The 15,898-nt window shown below is 39.4% G+C and overlaps 2 protein-coding genes across 3 annotated transcripts in view; both read left to right on the plus strand.

Moving 5' to 3' along the window:
* tent4b (terminal nucleotidyltransferase 4B) overlaps window positions 1–14,663 on the plus strand; it is a 16,134-nt gene extending 1,471 nt beyond the window's left edge. Inside the window, exons 2-12 of the mRNA XM_008337202.3 lie at window positions 6,145–6,268; window positions 8,111–8,157; window positions 8,448–8,568; window positions 9,741–9,848; window positions 10,287–10,415; window positions 10,785–10,998; window positions 11,108–11,234; window positions 11,335–11,438; window positions 11,713–11,924; window positions 12,024–12,167; window positions 12,435–14,663. Of these exons, the coding sequence (XP_008335424.1) occupies window positions 6,145–6,268; window positions 8,111–8,157; window positions 8,448–8,568; window positions 9,741–9,848; window positions 10,287–10,415; window positions 10,785–10,998; window positions 11,108–11,234; window positions 11,335–11,438; window positions 11,713–11,924; window positions 12,024–12,167; window positions 12,435–12,593 (1,489 nt within the window). The 3' untranslated portion in view covers window positions 12,594–14,663. The remainder of the gene's footprint in view (window positions 1–6,144; window positions 6,269–8,110; window positions 8,158–8,447; window positions 8,569–9,740; window positions 9,849–10,286; window positions 10,416–10,784; window positions 10,999–11,107; window positions 11,235–11,334; window positions 11,439–11,712; window positions 11,925–12,023; window positions 12,168–12,434) is intronic.
* Window positions 14,664–15,145: 482 nt separating this feature from the next.
* Window positions 15,146–15,898, plus strand: part of adcy7 (adenylate cyclase 7) — a 35,960-nt gene continuing 35,207 nt past the window's right edge. For both annotated transcript variants that reach the window (XM_008337203.3, XM_008337205.3), the window contains exon 1: window positions 15,146–15,300. The gene's annotated coding sequence lies outside the window, so the exon portion shown is untranslated. The remainder of the gene's footprint in view (window positions 15,301–15,898) is intronic.

Consider the following 15,898-nt stretch of genomic DNA (forward strand, 5'->3'; position numbering starts at 1 on the left):
TAATCATTAATTTACATGCAGCCCTCCACAACTGTCTGCATGTATACATTTTGATGATAAATATATTTGCACAGGGTCTATAAATTTACACGCCCATGTAAAAGAAACAGAGTTTTTAACCACACACAGAGTTCAGAGAAGTACTGGCTGACAGCACAGCTTCCACCCAGCACCATGTTTGTCTAGCTTTCCTTTCCTGATAAACGAAAGCTATAGTACTTGTCTCACTTACCCAGCAGTCGAAGGAAAATGGCTATCCATGGCTTTTCCTCTGCTGTGTTTGTTTTATGTCTTTCAGGAGGTAACATTTTTGAGGATTTGTTTAATGGTTTTGTGTGCCAAAAGTTTCTCTTTTCTTCACACATGTTTGCACAGCCCCTGGGCTTACAGCTCAACCTTGGGGTCTCTTATGGTGATGTAAAAGCTCTGCATGCCTAAAGGCGTTCTTGGTGGATTACCTTGACTAATATTAGAACCTAGAGCAAAAAATTATTGATCAAATTCACCACCACTTGAAATGTTCTCTAAAATGTTCTCTAAATATTCTCTCTCTCTATATATTACCTACATGTTTTGTAACTTACAGGAATCTTTCATTGTGCAAATGTGAAGTACAGTTGATTCATAAGGCTGAGACATTTATATGAGATAGTATAAATGGTGTTCGTTGTCCACATTTGAAGAAAGGTGACATAGCCAGCCTGTTAAAAGCCAAAACTACAAATATCTTACAATAGCCACATATCTTGGGTTTTCAATATGGGATCCGATTAATGAACTCTCTGACTGTTTATATTTTCCAGTTAGTAGTAATGAATATCAGATTGGTCATGCCTTTGATCACTGGTGTGTAAAGAGATCATTAAAGAAAGCAGAAGGAAGACTTAAGTTTTGAGTAAACAAAGGACTGTCTACATCCCTCTATGCTGACGTGGGTGTTCTATGAACTCTAGGTGCCTGGTTGTGCTGCCTGCCAAAGTCTGCAACAAGTATGTACAAGGATTTATGCTTCCCTAGAATTAACTGGCATAGTCCATTTGGTGAAGAAAATGCAGTAGTGTTTACATACTCCACACATCCACACTCCCATATGACTTGACCAATCCGCAGAACAGAAATCTGATCCTCTTCACTGAATATCCAATCAGGATGAAGACTGTCAAAGTGTGTTTCGATCCTGAAACACTGCTTTCTGTGGCCTGTGAGAACAGCTGCTGAGATTTTTTTAATGGACACGAGATGACAGTATGGCTTTGAAGGCTTATGGTTGTAGAACTTTGTAATGTGAAGAGGAAATGCAATGTGTACGAGTAATTTTAATAACAAAGACCGTCCATTTAGTCTCCCCGTGACTGGACTTCAGTATGGGTAGATAAAATCACTTGTTTTTTTTAACATTTGCACACATTGATGCACACTGTTTGAGCAAGCCGATGTTTAGGCAAATGTTGATCTGAAAGTCCAGTCAATTCAGCATATTTTTAATGTTATATACTTTGTGTAAACACTGAGCTATTTTGACTTTGTCTTTAGTGAAACGTCTGTGCATTACATTGTACCTACTGATATGTGGGTACAATGTAATATTGATGTAATAATTTTATTCTTTTAAAGTTTATTTATAAATGCGTCTCCTACAGTTATGTCAACCCAGCCTTTGCACTGGGTAGCCCCACCCATAATACGACGCCTACCTCTGCTAGGATCCACCAGTTGCTTTACTCCTGCATGACTGCCAGACCTCTATTGTGTGCAACAAATAAGCTAAGCACAGCTACTTATTTAGCAGAGCACTAAATGTAGACACACTTTGTTATGTAAACACACAAGACCCTAGATGTGGGTTGTCATCTATAGCGACACAGGGTACACAGTCAGTGACTTTGGTTAACTTTGGTTAGTCTGCATATTAAAAACTTAACTACCAACCATTGACTAACATCCTGGTTTATTCTCGTCTCCACTTTCTTCGGAAGCTGCTTCTTGTTCTGGGTCTGACTCTGGCTTAAACATATACATATAGTCAGACCACAGTTAGTTTCTGTTGTCCTGTCATTGTACCATACTGACTAGAATGTCATCTGCTACATTACTGCAAACAAAATAACAACAGAAGAGGCCCAAACCTCACCCTAATTCAAAACCTTTTATTTATTTAGAAATTATTCAAATTTTGTCATTAAATGAAAAAAAGTGGAATGAATGTGTGAAGCCTTAGTATCCTGTTTGCTTGTTTGTGGTAGTTGTGATGAGCCACTGGAAGGATAACACTTTCATTAGGCTTTTTGAAAATATAGCAGTATTTACAACAGCTGTCTAACATCCATCTTCAATAATGTTAATTTTCTCTCACTGTGACACAATTAGCATTTTTCCACTTAAAGTGTTTGAGCACACCATCACTTGCAGGCTAATCAAATACATGTCTAATCTCACTGATGAGTGGCTCTTGTGCAAAGTGTTAAGGTATTCTATTTTGTTGTCTTTTAAATTTATGACACTGAGCGCTAGCACACAGATCACACCTCTGTGTCTCTTCCTCCATTATTAGAACTGCAGTTTATCTCCTCCACAGTCTTTGACATCTATGTCACTCTCCCTTCCTCTCCTCCAGTCCCTGTGGCGGGACTGGCTCTCAGCCAGAGCCTGTCAGCCTGTGCGTGCTGCTCTTTTGGACTTTTCCGTGTAAACAGTCCTTCTCTAAACAGCACGTGTGGGCAGCTCTCCATAACTCAGCCTTCCCATTTGCACAGAGGAATGTGTTTTTTCCCCTCCTTCCTGTTCAGCATAAACACTGGTATGCTCCATATCAATGCTGCCAACACTGCAACACATAGCATTTTTTTTCTCTATGCACTGTGTTCATCCCGTGACCTTCTGAGCTTGTTTACAAAATTTAAATGCTTTGGCCATTTCCCTTAATCTTTGCATTTAACCCCTCTGTCAAACACTTACTTGACTAACGTCATATATACTGGAGTTGTGGGCTGCACTTCGACTGCCTGGAGATTGGGGGGAGGTTTTTGTACCATTTCTTTCATTTGGCACGTTTCCCTTCTTGGCAGTCCAATTAAAAACCTGATCCTTTTCGACACTAGGTCAGTGATTCCCAGACCCCCCAGCATTCACAGCTATTACTTCAAAACCATTTTACAAATGTTTATTTCTAGGGAAATTATATTCACATTGGATAGAGGAAATAAAGTTGCAGATCATTCCATTATTGCCCCTGTGGTACAAATAAAGTGAATGTTTATTATTAGAAATGTGTACAACAGGCTGTACTTACATATTTTCTGTGTAACTTTGAGAAGTGTTAAGGTTGGTCAAATGAATTGCGCTATGAGGTCCCCTGGTGGTTTGAGAAACTTTCTTTTGATTATTTCATACATTTTCTCCTGACATTTATTCGTACTTTTTACAGGACCAGTCATTTTAACAGATTTTGTAGTGGGTCCTAACATGAAAAGGGCATTTGAGCTGTGACCCTGTTCCTCTCACCTGCTGACCAATATGTTTGGTCTGTGACTGACAGCTTCATCATAGCTATTTGTACAGACTAAAGCTGCTTGGTCCATCATGTATATGTGTCTGACACCAAAGGTCCAGTCACTCAGCTGTTTAGCTCCTTTGTAACTTTATATGTTTTGTCCCAGTGGCCAACATATCAGTTCATTGATGAAACATTAATGGATCTGCCATCTGCAGGACACAGACACCTTCAGTTCTGCTGTTGTTGTTCTTGTTTTAAGAAGCAGTGTGTGATGACGGCCCTGGCAACTTGAGGCTGCTCGTGGTTAGAGGTTCAGTGAATGCAGCAGTGTCAAATGACACATAGTGTTTGCATTTCTGCAAAGCCTGTTGAGGACCAAAAGAGCATTTTTGGAGGTTATTTTAGTTAGGCTCCTAGACATCAAAGATTTTGTAATTTTTAATTTAATTTTTAACAATTGACAAGTTGGGAAATGTAACGCACAAGGTTACACGTGAACAGGACTAAAAACATTTATCCATTTAATGGAGTCTTTCACAGAGTCCAAAATCATTTTATCACCAACGTATGGTTATGAGTTACTTCAGCCAACTAATTAACCATTGCTCAAATGGCTTTGACATTAAATATTTCCAACAGAGCAGAGAGGATCTTTGGTGTGTGACCTTGCTACACAAGAAGTAAAACAGAGAATAACCCCAAATGAAGCAGGTATTTTCCTAAGCAGGCGGATTACTGTCTTCTCATTCCTCTGTCGAGCACTTTTGTTTATTTTTTATTGTTGAGTGACTTCATGATTTTACCAGATTTCTTAGAGAAAATATTAAAATCTTTTTTTGTGTTATTGCAAGAAACAGTCTACAGTGTGTGTTTTTTTAAAGGGAACTCGAATCAGTGAAGTGAACAAAGAGACTCAGTGTTTCCACTGAGCACTACTTCAAATTTCCCTGCCTTTCATTCATCTCCATTTTCATTAACTTCCAACATTTACACTCAGCTCAGTTCACTGAGACCTGTCGGCAGTCAGCCCAACAACAGCGATGTAAATACACTGCTTCAGTTGGGCCTCTGTGTTGGCACACATACTCACAGAGTGTGCTCATCTGTCAAGGAGACCTCTGTAGTGATGGTTTGCAGTCCCCTCCATAGATCTGCTCTGGGATTGCAGTCTGGCTTTTTTGGAGATCATTAATGTTTTGGGCTTTTTAAGGATCCTTCGTCATCAGTTTAGCAGATTGTGCTGTTTTTTTTATGTTGAAAAAACATAAAACACTGATCCAGACCTGTTTCTGCCCCCGACATCTGGACAGTGTTCTTAAAAGAATTGTCTAGATCCTTTTTGGTGAGATGGTGCACATTTTGGCTTTGTTACATTTTACAATTTGTTAGGTCAGCCTAGTGTCAAAATTAAGTTAACCTAAGATGGCTAATAAAGCTTAGCACCTAAGCCTTATGATATGTTAAAGCTATGGGCTGCAGAGAGTTACTGACAATGCACAAACTATGTGTAAGTGAAAATGTGTAAACAAAGATACATTTTCAATTTGATAAAAGTTGTTCTTCCAGCATGAATCTCATTTTAAAATCTTTGAAGTCTAATCATCAAATACAGTACTACCAAAATACCAGTATTGTGTATGGTCCTGTCCAGTGATAGTGTTCCGTCACAGCCCTTGTGTTTTCTGAAGAATTAAAAGTTTTCGGTCTCTGTAACCTTTCAGTGCCTTCCTGTGAAGTCCTCTATTCCAGGCTGCACTGAATCATTCACTATGGTCTTGGCAGCATTTCCACTTTCCTAATAATGATCTGTTTAGCCTTGGTTTGTCCTGATCTTTAGAATTCATCTCAATTGTTGAACACTTGGTAATGTTGCCAATCTTCTCTTGGTTTGTTAACAAAACCAACTATGTCTGTGACTAGTAGTCTGCAGCCTTACCATGGTTATGTTTGTTGATTGCGTTGGGCTGTGGCTCAGAAGAGGTCAGTACTTGGTTAGAACTGTATCAGCAATTTGGACAAATGACCTTCCCATATTTTTCTTTTATATTTTTTGGTTTAAAAGAAACTGACCTGCCTGCTACATCAGGAGTGAACCTCCTCCCAACAGAAACCTGATTGATGACTCAACACTTCAGTTAATTAGTTACAAAATAATTCTGTTTAATAACACAAGCATCCTCCACTGATTTTCTCTAATAATCCCTGATCGGATCGTGTTTATGTTTATAAATGGAAAAAAAAATCCATATATGTTAAGAGTGGAGGAACACTAATCACTCTTGTTGTGACCTATCAAACATTGGGTAAAATAAAAAGCTGTTTAAATATTATTTTAAATATAAGCTGTAAAAATATTAAGCTGTTGTACAACCTTGTCAGTTGTCCTCAGGCCAAAGGTGTCACTTGTCCCTGAGACGTTGGTGTGACATTCACTCACTCTGTCGCCATTTGAATATCCCACAGATGCTTAAACTTGGCGGGCGTGTTCAGGCAACATTCCTTTTATTCCTCTTCAGCCCGGCACGTGTTGTATGACCTGAGTTCGATTCCTCTGTTTTGTTGCAAAGACATTTTTGTCTGGGCTGTAACCTCTCTCCAGCCCTGTTTCCTTTTCACTATTGTCACCTCTCAGTGTTGTGTGTCCTGTACAGGTTACACGAGGAGATCAATGACTTCTACAATTACATTTCCCCCCGACCGGAGGAGGAGAAGATGAGACTGGAGGTTGTGGATAGAATCAAGGGAGTCATCCACGACCTATGGCCCAGTGCTGAGGTACATATCTTCACCAATCCACAAATTCTATCAGCTGGGTGTGACAAGCTTAATTTTTTTTTCTCCTGATGTGTCACCGATTACACGGTGTGAGAAGAACCAGCAGCTATTTGATGAAAACAATCTTGTCTGTCAGGAGAGAAGAAGACCGTTGTATGATAACCAATGTATGGTTTGATAGAAAAAGCTGGAAATGAACACAGAGCTGTAGAGAAAAGACTGGCAGTGCTATTATTGGTTTGTGCCGTATCCGTGAGAAAAGTGCACAAACATTTGGAGAAAGTCGACAAACTTGAATGAATGATTATCACATAACAAGCAAAAAACATTCCGATACACACCCCTATGTGCTATATACTTAAATATAAACTGGTCTATTTGGTCCAACAGTCATGGATATATATATTTTTATACATAAAATATAATCTTGTATGGAACCGATGCACATAGGCTTTATAACCACTGGTACTAAATGAACCCCAGTGTGAACAGTCTGGTCTTAGTAAACACCACGGATAAATAAATCACACAATGCCCAGGCACCACAGTGAATACAAAGGCAGAGTATGTGATGTCACAGATAGGAGCTGTAAAATTTCAGCTTTTCATAAAAAGATTTCTCTCCCTGCCTGCTATCTGGCTGCTGCACAGTAATCTGTTTGGGCCATGTTAATCAGAGCCTCCTCAGGCACTTGTTCACCCGCTGACTCTGATCCTGCTGATAAAGCGGTGGTTGGCTGACGTGCGTCTGCTCTGAGCTCAGCAGCTCCTGAAATACAGAGCACAATATAGTAGCAGTGCTGAGAGCAGGGGAATGGAGGGGTGGGGAGGTGGGCATTTGGTCATCGGGTCAAGCGGTGTTTGTTAGCAGCCCCCGGCTCCATGTCATAAGTGGCACACAGATGTGTAATGGAGATGGAAATCTTGGAAGTGACTACAAGAGAGTGTAGATTTGATTTCTTCCGTACAATTACAAACTGAGTATTTTTTTTAATGTGAGAATGCTGTTGTCCTCTGGCTGATGTCACAATATTATGTGGGTTTAAACCTTGAAAACTGTAGTTATTCTTATACTTAAGATAATAATCCTATATGTAGACTATTAATTCAAACTGGGCAGGAATCCTAGTTTCAAGCAGGTTAAAAAAAATACTAACATGTCAGCATCCAGATGGGATTAGGCGTTAGCTCAACAACGTGACCATCTGAGGTGATCTTACACCTCCTAGAAGTGTTTGGGATTTGCAGTTCATTCGTCTGCAAACACATCTCCAACAATCCTATTTGCTGCCACTCATGTGGCTAGATCTAAGGAACACGTTGTGATGCAGTTACGCTGAGATGTGATTCAGGATTACTCCTGTTTGTTTGTGTCTGTCAGAGGATGTTCACATCTTTACTGTCTGGTTCGGTTAAAAGGCAGGAGATGTTGCAGGCAGTGCAGCTACAGTCAGCTCGCAGAAATGACAGATTTGTATCAACTTGTTTGAGCTCTTCTCTAAATCACTATAAGCCAAGGTAAAATTTGTTTTCACTGGGATCGTACTTCTCTGTAACTGAAATTAGATGTGACCTAAATAGTTGCCAAACATTTGTAAAAATAAATCCAGTTCCCTTTCTTTTCTCGGGTGAACCCAACCTTTGGGATCTGTTCAGACTTGGCTTGTAAAGTGTAAGAGTCCAACAAAGGTCCTTGTTGGTGCTTGTTAACACACTGGTGTCTTTGTTACTAATTGAACATCTGCAGTGTTAAAATGTTTAATTCTAAAATAAAGTAATACATTCATGTGCTGGTATAATAACAGAGAATTAACTTAATTCCACTGTGTTTATTCTTCTCAGGTCCAGGTTTTTGGAAGCTTCAGCACCGGTCTCTACCTTCCCACAAGGTGATTTTTCAAATGTTTTCCACGTTAAAAACATGCATTTCTCTTCAGATGAAGTAGGAAATGCTCTTTTGCACCAAAGGGCCAATACCTGCATTTGTTTTGAAGATCACGTGCTTGTGTCGCCTTTATTACTCCTGAGCCTGGGTCTAAAAGTTTAATTCTAACTCAGGACTTTTACTGATGACCGACATCCAGAAGTCAAAGCCATAAAATGAGCTCCCCAGATTGTACCTTTATGTTAGCGCTACTCTTTGTGAATTGCCCTTAATCAGTCCTCTTTTCTCTACCAGTGACATTGACCTGGTTGTTTTCGGGAAGTGGGAGACATTGCCACTCTGGACTCTGGAAGAGGCTCTGAGGAAAAGAAATGTTGCAGATGAAAACTCAATCAAAGTCTTAGATAAAGCCACGGTATGAACTTCTTGTGCATCTGTGTTGTTTGATCTGTGTTTGTGTTTGTGTAAGCAATCAGCATTGATGTATGATAATTAATTAACGCTGACAAAGTGAAATTTTTTGGTCTTGTCAGGGCGTTGACATTATCCCTGAGGTGATTGTGTTTGGCATGGATTCCTCGTCTAATGGAATGTGGGTGTGTCAGTGTAGCAACATGTGAATGCTGGTCACCTGTGGAGATTATAAAAAAAGGGTCATTAGTTGGGAGGAATGATTGAAATAGGTTATATTACTTAATTCAATAAGCTGACATAATCAATGTCAAAATGAATGCGTTAACCATGATATTTAATTAAATGTTTGACACATTTTAAGGCATAGGTAGAATGGCGCGCACTGCATATTCGACCATCCATTTACTTTTCATTGCTCTGATAGCCGATACACACCTAACACGCACTGCAGATTTGAATTATGCTTTTTCTTGAAATTTTTTCCATATTAATAATTCCATCATTTGGTTTAGTAACAAATAAAAACAGGTATGAAACACAAACATTCTCCTGCTGGAATTTGTTCCAGTGATATACAGAAGAAAAGAGTTTGGTCATATTTAGGAATGACCATTTATCTTGATGGTGATTTATTCACTGCCTCCCTCTGTGTTCTGAAATTAAAAATTTAAATAGATTGAGTGCTTTTATATAAAATAAACAAGCCCAGAGAATGTGACAGAACCACGCAGGACACTCCACTGATGTTTTGTTGACAGAGTAAGGCTACTGTATATAAATCTTTTTGTTACCTTTAAATTTAGCCATAAACAGTGAAGTAGAAATGGTCTTTGAAACAGTTAAGTTAACCGGAAATAAATCAAAAGTAGCAAAAACACATGGATGTCTCAGTGATACCAAAGATTGCTGACAGACATGCCGACACATGTGAAACTAACAAGCACAAATCTGACATTAGCCTTTGGTGGAAGTATCAACAAGAGTGTAACTAAATTTAAGGTGTGATCAAATTTGCTTAGGCAGGTTTTTTTCTCTGTAGTGGAAACACACACACAGTGAATGTATTTCTATTTATTATCATTATAACAATCACTTTTTTCACCTAATTTTGCTTTTTAGGCTTTATCATTCCTCAGTATATAATAAAAATCAACGTTATATATTTGTTTTCAGGTTCCCATCATTAAACTGACCGACTCCTTCACTGAGGTTAAGGTTGACATCAGCTTCAACGTGAAGAGTGGTGTTAAAGCTGCTCGGCTCATCAAGGAGTTCAAAGAGGTACAGTTGGATTCAAGCTCCTCACTGCTGCTGTTTCACAAACATTTAAAATTTTAAAATTTCAATATGTAATGTACCTGTAGTGTTGTTTACTTATGGTCTGTTAGGAAAATGTTGATGTGCTGTAATATAAAAAAAACATTACTATATTTTGCTTTATTTATTTGCTTTATCATTTATTTTGAAATAATGATAGCGTAAATGTTGAATGTTTTTAGAAAAAACCCACTTAATTTTGTGCTGCCTAATTAAATTTAGGGCAGCTTAACTACACCTGAAACTAAACTACAGTGTTGTCTGCATTTATTTATTGAGTTCTGAGGGGTTTCAATTAATGCCTGAAGTGTTTGAACAATATGAATGAGCAAAACGCCTTTAAAAACGGTTCACTAATCAAGTGTTTACACTAATTATCAATCACCTTGTTTTGTCTTGTAGAAATATCCTGTGCTGCCTTATTTGGTGTTGGTGCTGAAGCAGTTCCTTCTGCAGAGGGACCTCAATGAGGTTTTCACTGGTGGGATCGGATCCTACAGTTTGTTCCTTATGGCTGTCAGCTTCCTGCAGGTAGGGTTTCAAGTCTGGACCATAAAGAAAAATGATCGTTATTCTGCTCTTGTGCATTCTCACGTCATTCTAATTAATGTTGGTCTTTTATTTTATGTCAAATACAATTTACTGTGATTTACTAGGGGGGGCTTCCCTGAGGAAGCTTGAGTTTTCCTTTTTTTGTTTTATTGTGTTTTAGTAGATTCATCAGTTGAAACTTGTTTCAGCATAATGAGAAATGTATTTAACCTAAGAAAAAAAAGAACCTTGTGAAATAAGGCAACAAAAGAAAAGTGGAAACTATGCATGCATCTACAAAGAGAAAATAATGATCTTCTCACTGAAAACCCCTGTCATAAACATTGGATTTATTCTCCTGTGTAACAGCTGCACTACAGGGAGGACGTGTCGAGCCCCAACATTAACATTGGCGTCCTGCTTATTGAATTCTTTGAGCTCTATGGTCGCCACTTCAACTACCTGAAGACAGGCATCAGGATAAAAGACGGAGGGTGCTACGTTGCCAAAGATGAAGTTCAGAAGAACATGATGGACGGTTACAGGCCCTCCATGCTCTACATCGAGGACCCGCTGCAGCCTGGTAGGAACCACAGAGACAAAAGACACCAAAAGTTTTGTCTCTGAAATTTGAACATGAACATATTGGACTTCATGGTCATAAAACGCGGCGTCCGTCTTGTGTCCAACAGACAACGATGTCGGCAGGAGCTCGTATGGTGCCATGCAGGTGAAGCAGGCATTTGACTACGCCTATGTGGTGCTGAGTCATGCTGTGTCACCCATCGCCAAGTACTACCCCAATAATGAGACGGAGAGGTGAGAAGTTGTCCATCACACAATTGTATTTCAGTAATGGTTTCAACAATATCCCATAGACAATATTCAGTTGTTTACCTGAGTTTCTATCTCAACACAGCATACTTGGCAGAATAATCCGTGTGACCCAGGAAGTGGACGAATATAGGGAGTGGATTAGGAAAAACTGGACGAGCCCATCGCAGAATGATCTGCCGCTAAACAGTGAGTTCATCAAAAAATGAAAATAGAACCAAACCTACTAAAATAGTTGGCCTTCCATTTACTGTAAGACACTGCTCCTGCATTAGTGTGATCCACTTGAACAGGTACAAATACTAGCACCCACTCCTCAGTTTTGATAACACTTATGGACCAAACACGCACAACTAAACACGTTAAAGATGACTAACCTAGGAGAGAGACAGGGGAATGCTGACCAGACAAAAGGACAAGTATTACCACATTCTTGTTGTTGATTATGAACTCTTCTGCGCAGGAAATGATGTCACACGTTTTGAGTCCCAGCAGCTGGACGAGTGCAACAACAATGTTCCAGACGACGGTGACAACGTTGTAGTTCTACCATCCAACCCCCACAGCAAAACCTCCTCCAACTCCTCTTCTCCATCTCCCTCTCTGCGCTCCTCTCCTTCCTCTTCCCTGCTCTCACCGTCTTCCACATCCACGACTTCCAGCTCCAGTGACGCGGTTTGTTTCACACAAAAAACCATTCATTCCGTTGCTAAATTTATTTTTATTTTTAAAATATATAGTGATATTGATTTTTTTCTTTTGTGTGTGTCCCAGGACTCTGATGGTACACCGTGTAAAACAGCTAAGCAGCAGTCAGGCCGAGGCTCCAGTTCCCACAGAGAGAAGTCATCAGCTGTAAATCACCGACCACAGAGTCACACTACCAGCACTGTAACTGGAAGCAACAAGGGAGGAAAGGTACATCGCAGCTTTTAAATATAATATAATTCTTATAGTGTGTATATATCACCATAAACTGCAGGAAGTTTTACATTTATTTGACATAAATGACATGTATTCAGCTATTATGAGTTAATATATGTTCAGCATTCTCGATGTTGGTAGATGACTTCAGCCTGGTCAATTCAGTAGTCGCTCCCAAGCCAAACATTTGTGGATACCCCTGGTGTAAATCAATGTTAACATTCTACTTCAAGACCATTTTGTGTTTGTGTTTCATCCCAGGCCAGGATGTCTCGCTCCCACCAAAAGAGTGGCCATCATGGGCAGCAGAGCTCCTCATCCAGCACCAAAAGTCCAGCGGGCAACAAACCGCACCACCAGGGCAACAGTAAAAAGAGGAAAAATGTAAGGGATTCCACACAAGATGATCTCTGCAGATAAGGCTGACCACATCTCCCCCGCCTGGTCTGCCACCCTTGTCTGCAACTGACTGCCTGTCGTGTCCCACCTCTGCTGCCAGACTCCAGCCTATGGAGGTTGTTAGTAGTATTAAAACACCTACGGTATTCGCCGCTCCGTCAAGCTTTTCACAAGCAACTATTCCTAGTTGGCAAAGAAAAGGTTAGAGGAAATGGGATTTAATTCCTTGAACCTGAACTGAAATTACAAGTGATGAAATGTTCATTTGCTTCCTGAGGGCTTCTTCAAAGGAGCAGTTTCCTGTACCACAGCCAGCAACGACACAGCATGCCGTGTGCGCCTCCTACTGTTCAGGAGCAGACTTGCCGTATGTCTGTCGACCCCAGGAGCTGTAGGCTGAAAGATAGGATCCAAACTTCTATTAAAAAAAAAAACGGGGAAGAAAATAACAAATAGCTTAGAAAAGTATAAAAATGTATAAAACACAAAAAGTTTAATAGCAGAAAAAAAATACAAAGATTTTTTTAAGATGGTAACTTACAAATGCAATCAGTGAGAGTGCGACATAATTTATGCATGAGATTTCTTTTGTTGGTTGATTTTTTTTTTCCTCCTGTTCGTTTAATCTGTTTTATTATGTCTGAACAGGTTATACAAAGATTTGTACAAAAATGCACCAGAAAAATAATTTAAAAATGGAAAAAAAACAAGAAGAGATTGTTTGATATGACATTTTTACAAGGTATACTGATCGAAGACATAAACATGCACATCTTATTCCAGCAGCTTCTGGCTGTCATGGGTCTCATTGCCAACATGAATCATCAGCATCAAACTTCTCCTCTCAGTTGCTCTCTTTGAGTGTGCTACATTGTTAACAGTTAGCCTCGATTGAACCGCTGCTTACGTGCAGCCCTGTAAAAGACTGACTGAGAGATCATCATCTCGTCTCACCCGTGTGCAGGCTTTAAGACGACAGGTTTGAATCAGTAACCGTTGTATTGGAAATCCCACAAACTAAACTGTGGGTGATGATCTGTTCCCTCGGTGTTTTACCGACTGATGAAATCCTTTCTATTTGTTAAATGTATTTATTTTTTTATTAATTATAAGAGAATAGATTGGATAAATGTTTTATTAACGTTGATGCCTGTGTCTTTAAATCCTATTTTTGACATAGGCAAAGTTATGAAAAGGTGGGCTGGAAACAAGAATATTCAGGTACACTTTAAAAAAAAAATCACCACCTTTATTATTTAATTGTGTTCTTTCTGTTTGTTTTTTTGTGCCTGTGACAGTTGAGTGACCAAGTTACTTTGACAAGCTTGAGAGACCACTTTACAAATTTAGTGATTATTTTTCTTTTATTTTGTGGCTAGATTATTTACTGAAAAGGGATTTGATTTTTTTTTTAATTTCTGATTTCAAAGCTCAAATCAACAAAATTTCATAACTGTAGGTTGACCTCACTCTGCCGTTGCACTACAGAACCCTACCTGTAGATGGAGGCATTGAGCTGTGTCTTCATCTACACAGATTAAGGGCTTGTATACTGCATTTACACGGTTTATCAGTGCTTCTTTTGGGTCATCGACTAATAGTATCAAGATATCTAATCTGAACGGGCAGCTGTACATGGCTTTAGGGAGTAAAAGAGAAACACCAAAGCACAGTGCAACTCCCGACTCCTTGGACCTAAACACGATGAGTTTCATTTTCAGTAAAAAGTAGGAACCAGCAATAACTACCACCAATTGTCACTACTGTTGTCCATCTTCTCCAGTTTTTAGGACAGTAAAGCACATTTTAAGTCAATGCATGAACTTACAATACCATGCCAGTACTGTTAAATAACCTCCCCAAACCCCACAGTACTGCAGTTGTGGTTTTAATGCAGTATATAAACTCTGGTCTTGTGGCAAATGGAACAAGAAAAAATGTAAACCGAGTTTGACAAAATACCTTTGCTGTGCCATTCGAATGTCCACTGATTCGGTCTTTGTCACTACAGGAAGGTTTCAAACCCAACTGTGCTCATCTGAAATATTTCTGCAGCTATTACAATCCATGCAATAAAAACAATTCACCCAAGCGTTGAGTCGACTTATTACTTGAGTTGTGTTCGCTCCTTCAACTCTTATTTCTTATCAAATATTTTTGGCTAAATCTGTATTTTGGCTAACTATAGACAAAGTTGCTGTTAGCAATTTTATGTCTGTGTTGGTTAAATCTCATCTGTATTGTTGCAGCCTGGGGTGTATGTTAATGCAAAAGAATTTTGTGTAACACGTATAAGACATGCTCCCACGGTGGAAGACTAGTTAGTTTCTTTGTTTTTTTGTTTGCTTTTTGTATATATAACAATTGAAAACTGAATCTTTTGTAATTTAATCATTTTTTTTCTTATTCAATATATAATTAAGGCTTTAATTATAAGAGCCATACTTGTATGTTCAGGTGGAGTCTATTTTCTGACACCCGTGTGTCGATTTAACCCCCCCCCCCCCACCCCAGCTTTTCCGTTAACTTCCTGGATGCGGCTCTGAAAAGGAAACGCGTGCGTGCTGGAGCGCGCACCCGTGTGAGTGAAGTGGGCGGGGCTTGTTCGCGCAGCACAGAGCGGTTGACTCTCAGACGCTCACAGAAGTGTAGGTGAGCACGAGGACAGCGCTGAGTGTTTGGCTACAGCTGCATTGTTTGTACATTATGACCCGTAGAAAGATGACAGGTAAGAGATAAACAACTTTTTTTATCAACATTAAAGTACTAATTCATCTGTGCTTGGGGAAATGTGTAAATCGCCTAATCCACTTCAAATTGGGTGGTGCTAAAAATACGTTACTTTCCCCACCTTTTTTAAATTTTTTTTTTTTTTTACAAAAGCTACACGTTTGACCCTGTGTTAATTTCATTCTGCTCTGTATGGGAGAGGCAGAGAAACGGTTGGCTCCTCTTCAGTTCTATGGCTCTATCTTGTTGCTCGCAGCCTTCACTGAGGTTTTGTACTCTGGATCATGGATGCTGCCTTCAGGCTCTGATGTGTCGCTTGATATTTCATTTTTGCAGCAGCTGCTTAAGCTTTAAACGGTCTAATCTATCTGTAGTCAGCTATTCATTTAAACAAGCGCCTGTAAACGTGTCTGTTCCCTCCTTTATTTTATTTTTGTGTGACATTTTTTCAAGACCCTAGCAGCTTCCTGTGGCTGTGAAACAGAAGTTGTCAAAGTTTTTTTCTTTCTTCAGATGAATGTGTGTGCACGCACTCTTGACATGACAGCACTCCATCCACTCTTCTGCTTTTCTAAACCCAGCTGCTCACCCTAAAA

This window comes from Cynoglossus semilaevis, unplaced genomic scaffold (genome assembly GCF_000523025.1).
Source record: "Cynoglossus semilaevis isolate Cse_v1.0 unplaced genomic scaffold, Cse_v1.0 scaffold1507, whole genome shotgun sequence".
In the NCBI taxonomy this organism is placed as follows: Eukaryota; Metazoa; Chordata; class Actinopteri; order Pleuronectiformes; family Cynoglossidae; genus Cynoglossus; species Cynoglossus semilaevis.